At 30.8% G+C, this 14,777-nt stretch overlaps 2 protein-coding genes across 3 annotated transcripts; one reads left to right on the top strand and one right to left on the bottom strand.

Moving 5' to 3' along the window:
- Positions 1 to 7,647: 7,647 nt before the first annotated feature.
- Positions 7,648 to 10,263, top strand: LOC123201623 (protein RICE SALT SENSITIVE 3-like). 2 transcript variants are annotated; one of them, XM_044617201.1, is made up of 7 exons: positions 7,648 to 8,191; positions 8,284 to 8,334; positions 8,519 to 8,647; positions 8,818 to 8,923; positions 9,047 to 9,088; positions 9,197 to 9,253; positions 9,366 to 10,263. In XM_044617201.1, the coding sequence occupies exons 1-7, from the start codon at positions 8,061 to 8,063 to the stop codon at positions 10,074 to 10,076; spliced, it is 1,227 nt and encodes a 408-aa protein (XP_044473136.1). In that variant the 5' UTR covers positions 7,648 to 8,060; the 3' UTR covers positions 10,077 to 10,263. The 2 variants fall into 2 exon arrangements, with proteins under 2 accessions (XP_044473136.1, XP_044473137.1); XM_044617202.1 differs by lacking the exons at positions 7,648 to 8,191; positions 8,284 to 8,334 and having other exon boundaries at positions 8,519 to 8,658.
- Positions 10,264 to 13,747: 3,484 nt separating this feature from the next.
- Positions 13,748 to 14,476, bottom strand: LOC123201704. The gene has a single exon (XM_044617274.1). It carries the CDS (start codon positions 14,474 to 14,476, stop codon positions 13,748 to 13,750), a length of 729 nt encoding a protein of 242 aa, XP_044473209.1.
- Positions 14,477 to 14,777: the final 301 nt, after the last annotated feature.

Raw genomic sequence — 14,777 nt, forward strand, 5'->3', positions numbered from 1 at the left:
CTGTAATTATTGATGTTGTTTCTAAAAATGGGCCGATGTTATTGGTTTGTAGAATGGGAGATGAAACCAGCCCATTAACTACATGATTGTGATCTCTTGTATAAAAAAAATAAAAAAAGTTATTTTATTGATTCAATTTATTATTAAATTATAATAAATTTATTAAATAATATCAAATATTTATTACATTTTTTAAACATAAATCACATGAAGTTTATTAGAAACAAATTTGTATAATTATCAGTAACAACAAAATATATTTATTTCTTTAGAACATAAATTTCAATTCATTAAAAAAAAACTCAAAAAATAAAATAGATTTTAAAATTAAGGGTTAGGGCAATAAAAGTTGGTCAAACCTGGTTTTATCGATTTTGATCAGATTTTTTAAGTCTTATATCAAACCAACTTTTAGTGAAAATTGAATCAAATCATAGATTGGTTTCCGATTAAACCAATTGAACTGACTGATCTGATCTAATTTTGAAAACACTGGATAATTACACAACTTTTCTACTTCGAAATATACCATTATACTTATATCTAGAGGTGAATCTTAGTGTACTATCCATAACAAATTTGACCATCTTTCATTTGGGCTCCCCCCGGCCCACCCATAATATAAGGTGAATTTGCTTTGAGAATAACAAATTGGGAAAGACTTATTTTCTACCTAAGGTTTGTTGGAATGGCAATATTTACCCTTTAAGTTTCAATAACTTAAATTTTTACCTATTATTTACTTCTGTTAATGAATTTCGGAAAAGGGCAAGAATATCATTTTGCATAGTTTCCCTTTCTGATCTCTCTCAATAATATTGAATGAGTTAGGACACCGTTAAACCTCAAGTTTTCAATTTTTGAAAAAGTTTAAAACATGTCTTATGAAACAATCGTTAAGTCTCACATGAATTGGGTAACATACACGTACATGAATGATGAAAACTTTTTAACCACTTGGTCAAGGATGCCCTATATCCATAGTTATCAATATCTTACGACATGATATGATATAAATAAAAAACAATACATATCATGAGATATATCGAATTAATATGATACAATAGATGTATCATATTATACGACATGATACATATTACAGATATAAATCAATATACTTTTTAGAAAAAATGAAAATATAGTAAGAGTGTAAATAAAAAATTTTAAATTTTCAAGCGTATGTGATAGTTTTTAAAATAATGACATTTTAATTATATTATTATATTATTTTATTAATATTTTTACTATTTTATTTTTTAAAAGTCGTATCATACAATATAATACGATACTCGATACATGATACAAAAATTAAATTTTCAATATACGATACAATACGTGATGCAACTACAATGTCTACAACCATGCATTTTCCTTTTACAAGTAGATGTTATGTTTTGAAAAAAAAAACACATATTTGTGTGTAAATGTGACTTTTAATTCTAAACCATTCTATCTTTATCGAATCCAGATGAAGGCATCATCCAGATGACGCATCGTCGTCCAAACGTATGTTTGTCCTTCGTCGTTGTAGGAGAAGAAGTCATCGGGAGAGAAACATAGAAGAGGGAGAGACATTGTTGGGAGGGAGAGAGAGTGGCCGTCATTGGCCGGATTAGTTTTCCAAGTCCTAGGGGAAAAAAGTGAATTTTTTAAAACAAAATTTTGAAAAAAATTGTTAATTCTCCAAACTAATAGGGGAAAATGATATAACATTTTGGTTAAGTTTAATAGTCTATAGGTAAATGTTTGGGTTTTTAAAATTTTACAAGTATATATTTGGAAATGAGCTAAACCTTAGGTAGGAATAAATCTTTTGGTCATTTTAAAATAAAATTAATTTAATTAATTAATAAAAAAAGAACTAGAATGAGAAAAGGATACCTTTTTGTAAAGGCCAAAGGACTTATTCCCTTTCAAATAATACTCTTTTCCTAAGGTTTATCCCTTTAACTTGAAAGAATCCAAACGTCTATCCATATATTAAATTTTAGGGTTATTATCTGAGATAAAATTATCATTTAATAGAAAAATAAAAAAACTAAAAATTTATCACATTTTTCTCTCTAAGTTTAAAAATCTAACAACTTCACCTTACCTAAGATTTGAAAAATGACTATTTCCCCTCGAGGTTTTTTTTTCCTCTCTTCGGTGAACAACTCCTTCCTAGTCATCGACGTTCACCCTCACAATCGGCTTTTCTCTCTTTTGAGTCTCACCACCACCCTCCTCTAGTCTAACAAAGATAATTTTTTATCTTTGTCTAAGAGACGAAGTCCTTTGTCTCTAAAATAAAAACGACGAATCATCTTTGTCTCATCTTTGTCAGACCAAGGGAGGCTAACAATGAGATCGGGAGAGAGAACACCAACGGTTAGAAGGAGTTGTTCGTCAAAGAAAAGAAAAAAACCTTATAAGAGAAATTGTTATTTTTCAAATTTTGATTGAGAGAAAAATTTTAAATTTTTGAATTAAAAAGAAAAAATATGATAAATTTTTAGTTTTTTAATATAAGTAATTAAATAATATTTTTATTCTTAATCTTAATTATAAAATTTAATAAATATATAAGTATTTAAGTTTTTTAAAATTAACCAAAAAAAAATTCTGTGAGTGGGATTAAGTCTTCGCCTTTTTGTTAACTTAAAACTGCACTATCTCGACACGCGTAGCAAATCCAACTCTCATCTCTCATCTAAAACGGTACCAAACCGGGGCTACGTCGCAGGTTCTTGCGATCTGGACTGGATTAATATAATACTATGAACTTTGGTGGGCTGCACATGTATCATATATAAAAATAATAATATTTTATGTATATTAATAATAAATCATAACTTAAATATTAACAATAGTTTTTTAATAAATATAACATTTAATTATGCAACAATTCATTATTATTAGTACAAATATATATAATTTTACTATAAAAATTATACTAAAAAGATAAAAGCAAAGCATAATCAGCGCCTAAATAAGTAATGTTAATGATACCTTGTTAGGCTGCATGTCATTATTTCGGTGATTTTTATGGTTTTCAAGTACTTCCGAGGGAATCGCCCATAATTACGTTAAAAGAATAGTTCAGATGATGAAAAAAGAAATTTCATATAAAAAAACGAGTTTAAATTTTTTTTAATGATATATCTAGATTAAACTCTTAATTTATCTAGTTTAATGATTATGAAATTGATCACTAAATTCGAAATTTATTCTATTTAATATAATTAATTTTGATCTAATATAACAGTTTAATTTAAATAAGATTTTTTTTGTTAAAAAAAAAACACCCATAATCATGAACAACATTGCTAATCAAAGAAAAGCTAATCCTAATCTAATAATTTATGGAATCTTTCTTACTATTATTATGCTTTTCCATATTATATTGAATTTTGGACACATTTGATTATCAAATTATTTGAATACCTATAAACAAGTTTTACATTATGGTTAATTATAACAATCTTGACATTCGCAATACAAGTAAATTACATGTTTCACCACATAAATTAAGTGGGGGCAAAACCCCGGACTTGGTATTTGGAATCTAAATTCATCCACTATCTCTAACACTATCGATGAATATGAATCGAATTGAAAATAAATATATTTTAGTTTGAATTTGATTCAAATAAAAAATAATTCGATTTGAATTTATTAAACTAAAGTTAAGAGTGATTTAAATTCAGTTTGAATAAAAAAATATTTTAATTCAATTTAAGTTGAATCGATAGTTCAAACTCATGACTTGAGTTTGTACCTTATTAAAAAAATGATGATGTTTTACTCAATAATGGGGAAACTATAAATTTTAATTGAATTCGAGTCAAATATCTCCCAATTTTTTTTTCTTTTTTATGAAGAATCTTACTTGAATTGGCTCAACTATGTTGGGATCTAACCTATTATACCAAATAAGTAAAATTTTATATCCAATAACTAATCTTACAACTATTAAATTGGGTAATTCAAGAGTCTTATCTTACTTTGGCAACAACAAATCCCGATTCTTGCTCTCTTTCGAATCTTGTAAAGGGATTCTACCGTTTTTGTTAATCAAACTATTCCTTAGAAGCTAATATCCCTTAATTTAAGTTTATCTCAATTTAAAAAAAATGAGTTGGATCTTCTAATTTAATTTAATTAAAATTTAAATTAAATAAATTTAAATTTATTAAATTTTTAAATCTAATTAATTGCGATCAGAATTTAATCTTATAAACAGTTTAATTTTCAGTGGCGAAGAAGTAGGGCCCCACCCAAGATACGGTCGCGCCAGTTTTTAGCGAAGCCTAGGGCGGTCAATGCGGAGCCAAAGAGATTTAGATTGACGCCTCTGTTACTCCTCTCCCACGCGTGCCTTCTTTCACGCTCCAACAGGAGGGATTTTTGTTCGGAGTTGGGTTAGACGCGCAAGGGTGAGCCTAGGTAAAGGAAGCAGTGCACCGCAATTCGTGCGTGCGCGTAAGGCCTTTTAATTTTATGAGAAACGATGCACCGACTCACTGCCAAAGCACGTGCGCACGTGACCCTCGTTAATCTGAATTATATGAATATATTCTCTGTGGTTACTGCTTAATTGTTAATCATTATTGGAGTGCTTGCTTTTGGAAAAGTGATTTGAGCACTCCATCTTTTGGAATTTTTGACATAACTAATTATAAAATTATTTTAATAAGTTGAAATTACTTTGATATCCTTGATGGGTACTATAGAATGAAAAGACAAACCAGAGATAAAATTGGATCCAAACTGAAATAATTTAAATAATAAAAAAAGAGATCTATATATAAAAATATATAAATTTAAATTATTTTTAATAATATATTAAAATTAAATATTTAATTTATTAACTTAATAATTATAAAATTAATAATTAAATATAAAATTTACCCCATTCAATATAATTAATTTATCAATAAAAGTTATGATTTAATCGGGAAAATACAAAATTATTATAATTAAGCTAAAGTCTTAACATTTGTCCTTACAAACTGACGTATGATGTACCGTATTATTTAATAAAATTAAAATAAAATAATGGATCCAAATCTATTCTGCATTATACTTTTGACCATTCAAGATTCTCTGTCCTTCTATTTATACTCACAATTAATTTATAATTAATGTTTTTTTATATATAATTTATATATATAAATAATATATTATTTTATAATTATATTATTTTAAATTAAAAATAAAATATCATCTAATCGTATAATGAATAAAATATTATTTTATGTGTTTGAATTACTTATAAAATATGTAAAATATAATATTATTCTTCTATTAATTAAATTACACCCTTGAATTAATTGTATTATATAAATATTTTATTCTTTATTATTTTAGAATAAGAATGAACAATAAAACTATGTATACTTATTTTAAATATATAAATAAGTATAAATTTGATATACATTATTATATTTAATAATTTTAAATTAAAGATAAAATAATACATAATCACATTATAACACATATAAATATGTATATATTTGTATATTTAAAGTGAGTACATATAATATTACTCAATAATTAGGGTTGAATTCGAGCCGAGTCTGTTTGAACTCAAGCTCGAGCTATGCTCGAACAAGCCAGAAACGAGCCAACCCTATATAGGCTCGATCGAGCTTGAACTATTTGTCAAATTTTCTAATTAAAAATTTTGATACAAAACGACATCATTTTGATCAATATGTATTAAAACAACGTTATTTTAATAATGAAATAGTTAAAAACTAGAGCTCAAAATGAGCCAAACCAAATTCGAGTTTAGTTCAAGTTAGACTTTCATGAGCTCGAGCTCAAACTCGAGTTTAATTATTAAAAATAAAATATTATCTTAAAAATAAATTACTTAAAAAATTATTTATTATAAATTATTACTATATTTGATACAGTTTGATAAAAATAGATATATAAAAATAATTATTATATTTAGTTAGAAATAATATAAAAATATTATTTTACTTAAATGATTATTCTAAAATATCTTACATGCTACTTATTATATTAATTGAAAATATGTTATTTTTTTCTAAAAAATTATTAAGTAAAAATATAATTATAATAAAATCAAGATTGCTTTGATTATTTTTTAATATGTAAGGTGAAGATGATTATAAGATTATCTTATATATCATTTGTCACATCATTATTGGTAATAGAAGATTATCGAAATTTTTTATTATTATCAATCAAATAAAGTAATGTAAGTAATAAAAGATAAATTAACAAAGTAATACTTTTATTTTTGAACCAAACCCACCTTTAAAAGGTAAACAAAAAATACATAATTATTTCCTAAAGTTGATTTTATGAACCTAAATGAAAAGTAAATCTCATTAAAGTGTTGCTAAATGTGCTACTCTTGCAAACAGAGATTGTGCTTCAAAAAGCTAACACTTAAGATCTTTTATCCAATTATGTAATCAAAAAATTAAAAAAGTTTACAAAGTCCGTTTTTTAAACACCTTTTTAACCAACATTTTGAAAACTGAACTGAATCGACCGTTTGATTAGAAACTAAACTATGATCTGGTTCAATTTTTACTGAAAACTGGTTTGATATAACACTTGATAAAATTTGATCAAAACTAGTAGAATCAGATTGACAAAGTCTTATTGTCCTTACCCCTAATTTTAATTTATATTATATTTTTTGAGTTTTATTTTTTTGTTTTAATAAATTGAAATTTATATTTCAAGTAAGCAAATGGACTTTGTTATTATTGATGATTATATAAATGTGTTTCAAATGAACCTTCATATGATCTATGTTTAAAACATTTGTTAAATATTCGATATTATTTAACAAATTTATTATAATTTAATAATATATTGAACCGATCACTTGTGAATCAATGAGACAACTGATTCGATCACCAATCCAATTTTAAAAACATTGTTTTTAATAGCATGGTAAATTCTAATGACTTGATGCAATGTTTCCTCTTAAAAGAGTACCACAACCAAAACATATATTTTTCACCATGCTTTAGTAAAAAGTAAAAAGTAAAAAGTAAAATGTTTTGTTCTTAAATTGATAATGCCATCATTCCTCTATGATACAATTTTTATACTTCCTATTGAAATACTTTTAACCAATGAAAATATACCATGTCAACAAAAACAAGATTAATAAAATTATGTACATCTATATTTTAATACTTAATTAAGTTTGTAGAGAATATGTCATTATATAACTTGATAATTTTGAATTACGAATAAAATTATACTAAATTATATAATTATATAGTATTTGAAAACGGTTATTCTTATATATTCAGAATCTCTCTCCAGACACCAAAAAAAAAAAAAATTAGAATTCATCACCATTACAATTCCCTAAGGTAGAGATTTATCCTTAAAAAATAGAAAGAAAAGTGGTTGGAATGAGGAGCTCTTGTGCTTGACTACTTCATAAAAAAGAAAAAATAAATTTGCAACACAAGAGCAGGACCAGGTCAAAGAAGATGAAACCAAACTAAACAGAACCAGTATGGATTAAAAAACAACTGAATTTTCTAGCAAGATGGAGGATTAAAATGTAATTTCGACCACTTTATTTTTTCTATCCTAGCTTTGTCTCTCTCTCTCTCTTCCTCACTGTTTCTTGTTGGCAAAGTGAGAGAAACAAAGAGGGAAAGAAAGAAAGAAAGAAAGAAGAAGAAGGTAAAAGAGATAAATTTGGCTGTCCCCACTTTGGGTTTTTTTAAATTTATTTATTTTTTGCATGGTTAAACAACACTTGCCAAATTCATCTTTTTTTTTCATTCTGTGTGTCTTCTTTTACCTGGTTGTTGTCAAGATTGCTAAAGCTTGTTACTTTCTGATATAATTAAACCCAAAAAAGAATAGTAATTAGTGATCACCTAAAGCCATTTTGTACTGTATTAAAATAAAGGAGAGACAGGCAATTCAGCTTGCAGTTGGAGTTACACTACTTACAGGTAGAGCTGTGTTTTGTTGAGAAAATTATAAGATTAGGAAGAATTTTAAGAGGATAGATTTTTGTATATATATTTTGAAAGAGAGGGGGGTGTGGAAAGAGAGAGATGGTGGGCTCAGGAGCAGGGGATAGGAGCAAAGAAGCAGTTGGGATGATGGCCCTTCATGAGGCCCTTAGAAGCGTCTGTATCAACTCAGACTGGACTTACTCTGTATTCTGGACTATTCGTCCTCGACCGTACTTCTCTCTATTCCTTCTCCATTTTCTATCGTTTCAGTTTCTCTTTGCGTTTTCATATGTTTCCTCAACTGGGTCATCTTAATTTGCAGGCGAGTCCGCGGTGGTAATGGCTGCAAGGTTGGAGACGACAACGGCAGCCTGTGAGTATTCTTTTTCTTTGCCTAGTTTCTAGGGAAGATTTATGCTTCTTCTGAGTTCTTAGAGATGTCAAATGGGTCAAATGAGAATTTAGCTCAAGTTAGTTTAGTAGTACTCTTATGATGTTAATTAAAGAAGTGTTTTGAGTGTTGAAAACAAACTACTGATTTCTGGAATTCTGTGAAGGATGTTAATGTGGGAAGATGGGTTTTGCCGAGGAAGAGTTGCAGATTGTTTGGAAGAGATGGATGGTGAAGATCCTGTCAGAAAAGCTTTCAGCAAAATGTCCATTCAGTTATATAATTATGGAGAAGGGTGGGTACTGGGTAGGTGCTATTATATTTTTGGTTTTGTTTCTCCCTCTGAATGTGCCAATAAACAAGTATAGTTGTTGCAGGAAAGTTATGAGAAGAGTGAAAGAATCAGCAGAAATTGATTCTTCTTTTGTATTCTTTTGACTGGTGAGTAAATTTATGTTTGAGCAGGTTAATGGGGAAGGTTGCTTCAGATAAGTGTCATAAATGGGTGTTCAAAGAGCCAACAGAATGTGAACCAAACACTTCCAACTACTGGCAAAGTTCTTTTGATGCTGTAAAGAACTTGACCCACAATTCAATTCTTTGTTTTAATCTTTTTAAGAATAATTCGATGGCCACCGTGTTTAGTATATAGTTGTTGGTGCTTACCTTCCATTTTTCTTGTTATTAATTACAGCTACCTCCTGAATGGACTGATCAATTTGAGTCCGGCATTCAGGTCAGCATTCAAACAGCGTATTTTGCTATTGTTAGTCTTTGCCTATTTGGATTGTTCTTTCGACTTTTGTAGTACTTAGACTTTGTGGTGTTTATTTTTCTTTTTTAGACCATTGCTGTAATTCAAGCTGGTCACGGTCTACTGCAATTGGGTTCCTGCAAGATTGTAAGTTGGATTTGTTTTTCAAATTTGTGGATGATTAAGTCTTGAATGATTAAATTTTTATGAGTGATTGTGTAAATTCTGCTATAAAGCGCAATAAACTGACCATTTGCAGATACCTGAAGACCTGCATTTTGTGCTGCGGATGAGGTATACATTTGAGTCTCTAGGCTATCAATCTGGTTTCTATCTATCCCAGTTATTTTCTTCAAATAGAAATAATTCTTCGCCGTCCTCGATTCCCTCAAAGCAATCTGCCATCCCAACTCGGCCTCCTCCTTCCCTCTTCAACTGGGGTCAAAGGCCAATTCCGTCTTCTGCATCAATGCTAGCATCAGCCAATTTTCAGAATCCTGCTAGACTTGGATTCCCACAAACCAAAGATGAGACTCACATGTTTCTCCTCCCTCATTCATCGGAAACACAAATGGAAGATATGATTGGAGAACATGAAAATGACATTAAGTGGCCAAATGGTTTGTCTTTCTTCAATGCTCTTTCTGTGAGGCCTGACGATTCCAAGCTCTTGTTTAACCCTGAGAACTTTGGAAACAAACCAGACCAAAGTCATCATCCCCTTATTTTCGAGGGAAAAGATTTGAATCCAAATATAGATGGTGGTGCAAACCTGAATGAGTTCTTAAGCTTGGACAGTCATCCAGAGAATGCAAGGAAGACGGACAAGTTTAAGAGGAGCTTTACCATGCCTGCACGGATGGCTTCATCGTCTACCTCAACATCAGTCGATCACCATCAACAACCAATGGAATATAGGAATCCAGAGGCGGGGATGTACAATGATGTTATGGAGACCTTCTTGGAATGAAGTTAGTAAAGGGCAAGAAGTTTTAGATAAGCATGCTTTTGGTGGTTCTTTGTTGCTGCAATCTTGTGTTTGTTTTAGTTTAGTGTTCTTTTATATGTTGTGTTTCTTTTGTACTTCTCACAAATTTTTGTTGTAGTTTATCTTAACGCAAGTTTTACCATAAATTTTCCACTTTTGTTTTCTTTCATTTTGCCAATTTTTCTGGGATGCTGCTAGAATTTAGGACATGTTCTTCCAGTTTGCTCTGTGTTGTCAATTGTCATGTTAGGTTTAAGACTGAGCCTAATTCAAACTTAAAAGGTTGAATAAGTTGGTTCCTTTCACCCATCAATCAAATCCTAGCTATGGCTGTTTCAACCGTTGGAAAGTGGATTAAGGGCTCTTTTTCTCTGGGTTGCCCACCAGACACTCCTTTATGAGACTAATAACAAATTAAATTCACCATAATATCGTCAGTCATGTCGATTTAATGGTTTGCACAGATTTTATCATTTGTAATATTACTTTGCAACTGTGTTGCAACCCGGGAGGCAGACAATTTGATATTATTGATGGGAAGGTAGACAGATTTAAAAAAAAAAACGAGGACCCCATCCATATTTGTTTGACGGGTAAACTGGAGTACAGTATTAAAATCCACAATTATTGCATGGTAAATCAAAGTTTATAAACACGGTAAAAACTAAAACCAGATTTTTACTTTAAAAGTTTTAATATTCTATCAATTTTATTAATTTTTAGGATCGAAGATAGATAAATTTGTGTTTGGGAGAACGCTTACCACAATGATGTTAAATCAACATATCATAAACTAATGTATTCACCATTATGTAAGTACAATTGAGTAGATAGTGACCGATTTGGGATAGGATTAGCATAAATTTGTTTATCCAAAATGTATAATACTCAAAGGTAAGGTTGGATTCGAACTGAAACAGTTCGAGCTCGAGCTTCGCTCGATTGAGTACGAAACGAGCCGACCTTAGCCGAGCTCAAGCTCGAACTACTCGTTAGATTTTCTAATTAAAATTTTTGATACAAAACGATGTCATTTTGATCAATATATATTAAAAACGATGTCCTTTTAATGACGAAAAATGAGCCGAGTTTGAGCCCGAAAAGAGCCAACCTTAGCCCAGCTCAGTCGAGCTCGAGCTCGAACTTGAGCTGACTATATATGAACCGAGACGAACTCGAGCTTAAGCGAGCTCGAGCTCAACTCGGCTCGAATCTAGCCCTACTCAAAGGGGACCCAAATCTTGTAAAAAGATATTTATTTGATAAAATTATGTATACCCATTTTAAATATACAAATGAATACATATTATTTTTTAATAAGTAACAAATGAAATGAATGTATTATCGAATGATTTTAAAATAAAAATAAATTAATATTTAATTATGTGATGATACATCATATGTGTACTCATTTATGTATTTAAAAATTAATATGCATAACATTACTCATACGTATTGGTGAGTAGACACAACAATGAGTTGTGTTGGGTCTAGTGAAGGCTTGGGGTATGTCTAGGATCCCTTAAATCGTACTTTAACAGACCTTTAACATATCAACTCATTTGTTTTGATGGGTCAACCCACTATATTATATATTTTTTAATTTTTAATTATTTAAATTATTTATTATTTGTTCATGTATCATGTAAAGTTGGCACGACTCGCAATTTTGGGAGCAGTGCCCCCATGGTCTAAGCCAAAAAAAGGGGGCTTGGGTTGTGCCACGAACCGGCCTGACTCCCTTGATATGCTTATTGATGAGCATGCAAGACAAATATTTAATGAAATGCATGTTAAAAATGTGGCTTAGCTTTGAAACATTTCACTTGAAGTTACAAAAATATAGGAACGGGGCATTTCATCATCATCAAACGGTCGTTCCAGGCGTCAAGGAAGAATAGGGACGTTCTAGGAAGAATGAGGTCATTCCAAGTTCAATGATTTATGAGAAGGAGAATGGGAATGGGAATGAGCTTTTTCTAACAATCTGGAAGCTTGGAGCATACATTCCATCACTTGGAGCAATTGCTCCATGAGACAGGATTTATGGATTTTACTCCCAGTAAAATTGTATTTTAGGTTCTCTTATATAAAGGAAACCTTTGGGTTTACAACGTAATCAGAATAACCAAAATTTTAGCCTTTTTTTGAGTAATTAATAAAAGGAACAATGGCTATGTGGACTTAGGCATATTGTTAAATCACGTAAATTTTTATGTGTTTTTTTTTTATTGATTATTTTTTGCTATATTATTTCTCTTGAGATTATTGTGTTATTCGATCTGAGCCTTTCGAAGGAAAAAACTGAAATAACAATTGATATCGGAGCGAGGCAATGATGATTAGATTGAGTGCACATGTGACATTGATAGGTTCAATGACAAGTGGTAATTTATGGTTTCAAATATGTTAACACATAATAGGGTGCACAAGATGTTAAGAGGAACAAAACCAACTAACATGGATGAGAAAAAATGGCATGGCATGGCATAGAAGTTGTTGCTTTAAATACTATACAAATATTTTTGGTAGATTTAGTGATCTACGATGTGATCAATAAGAAGATAAAACATAGTTTATGGTTGAAATTTGAGAGCACCTTCATGTTTAAGAACGTCACCCAGAAGTTATTCATGAAATACGAGTTGTTCCAATTTAAAATGGAAGAAGTTGGAAACTTACGAGAACATATAACTCAATTCAATCATAAGGGAGTGATATATTACATGTAAATGTTAAATTGGAGGACAAGAACAAGGCCACCATGCTTATTTGTTCTTGACTAGGATTGTTCAATCATCAAACTACCACATTAATGTTCGGGAAGGAAACAATGGATTATGGAAAAGTTGCTTCAACTTGGAGATTCCACCAAACAACGCAAAAGTTGGAGGCAAGGAACTCTTAAGGAGAAGGTTTGTCAACAGGTTTAGAACGTAACTTAGAGGACTCAGGCGATGATGAAGACCTATTGGTTGTTTCCCTGGAAGATAATAATTATTTAGGGTAATTAAGCATGTCCAAGAATTGAAAAAGAATTTGATTTCTCTAGGGTAATTAGAGAAGACATCGTATGAGTTTTTGAAATTTCTGAACAGCGGGATTCTGAAGATGTTAATAGGGGCCATGACTGTGAAAGGGAAATAGACTGATAACAATTTGTACAGTAGTTAGGTAGTGTAATTGTTGGTAGTGGATTTGCATATTCTTTTTTAGAATTTAGCGAAGGTACCATTAAATTGTGGCATATATAAGGTTTGATTCGAATTGAGATAAGTTTGAGTTTAATTTGACTTGAGTGGAACTAAGCTCGAGCTAGATTTAATATTGTAACTGAACAAAAATGACTAAAATGACTTTTTTTATGTGTATTGCTCAAAATAACATTATTTCAATCGATTCATAATAAAATTTTTCAAACTCTAAACTTGACAAACTAAACACACTCAATGCTTGAACTTGAGTTTGAACACAAAAGTATTTAATTTTCACACTCGAGTTTGAATTCAAACTTATTTGAATTGAACTTATTTTGAACTTATTTGAGCTTAACTTTACTCAAATCCAGCTCTAAGCATATGTAACTAGGAATATTTATTTACTAAAAAATGCTTGTCTAAACAAGATTTACATAAAAAACAAATGGATGAAAATTATAATTTTTTTATGTCTTCCTTGCAAAGTGTGGATGGTTCCAAGGCATGACACTCTCTGCAGGCATTCCAAAACGACATGAAAACTCTCTTGCAGAGCCCCTGCACCTCCGCCTTGTCACGGCTACCCCTCCTCCTTTCATTTCCTTGCGAAGCCGATTTCTTTAACGATGGTGAAGATGACGATCTTAACGCATCTTTCAACACAACCCCGCCGGCCTTTTTCCTCTGCGAAGTCTCGCGTTTCAGCGCCGGTGTGAGATGCTGCCACTTCTGCGAAGACCCGTACAACTGAGCAGTGACGATTCTACTTGCTTTCGTCGCTTTGTGTGCAGTGTTTTTGTTATTGTAATACACCAATCTCCTTTCCAAATTGTCGCTGGAGCACGTTTTGGCGCTGCTGCAGCTACTGCTCCTGCTGTTAGTGCTATTACTTCTCGAAGAGATGAGTGAATCTTTGGCACTGACACTGCTCGTGCGACTGGTGGCACGGGACATGCTAGTGTTAATGATATCAGAAGAGGGTCGATGATCAGATGGAAAAGAGTGAGGCAAAAGGCGGCCGTTGGAGAAAAGATGATCTGCAGGAGAGTTTCTTGAAGGGTCTTGAGAGGGAGACTCGGGAGTAAAGCAACCAAATTCAAAGGTAGAATCTTGGCCGTGGTTAGTTGGGGTGGTAGGGAAGGAGAACAGCTCGCCGGAGCTCGACTTTTGGCGGCGGTTCTCCATTGTTAAAGGCGTTTTGTTCCTTGGTGACAGAGTGTTGTGAGGCTAATTGTGTTGATGGTATACACAAGAAGAATTGTAGTGGATGAACTGATGATGTAGACAAGGGAGGGTTAGGTTTAGAAATAAATTATATTAACTCATCTATATTGGGTTAATAAAATGTGATTATATTGTAAGAAAATTTTCTTGCGTAGTTTATTATCGATTATGATTTTAGTTTAATAAAATTAGATAATTAAATAATATAATAATAGTTTATAAATAAATTTTAATAATTAATAAAAATATACTTAATACACTT

Source organism: Mangifera indica, chromosome 18 (assembly GCF_011075055.1).
Source record: "Mangifera indica cultivar Alphonso chromosome 18, CATAS_Mindica_2.1, whole genome shotgun sequence".
Taxonomy (NCBI): Eukaryota; Viridiplantae; Streptophyta; class Magnoliopsida; order Sapindales; family Anacardiaceae; genus Mangifera; species Mangifera indica.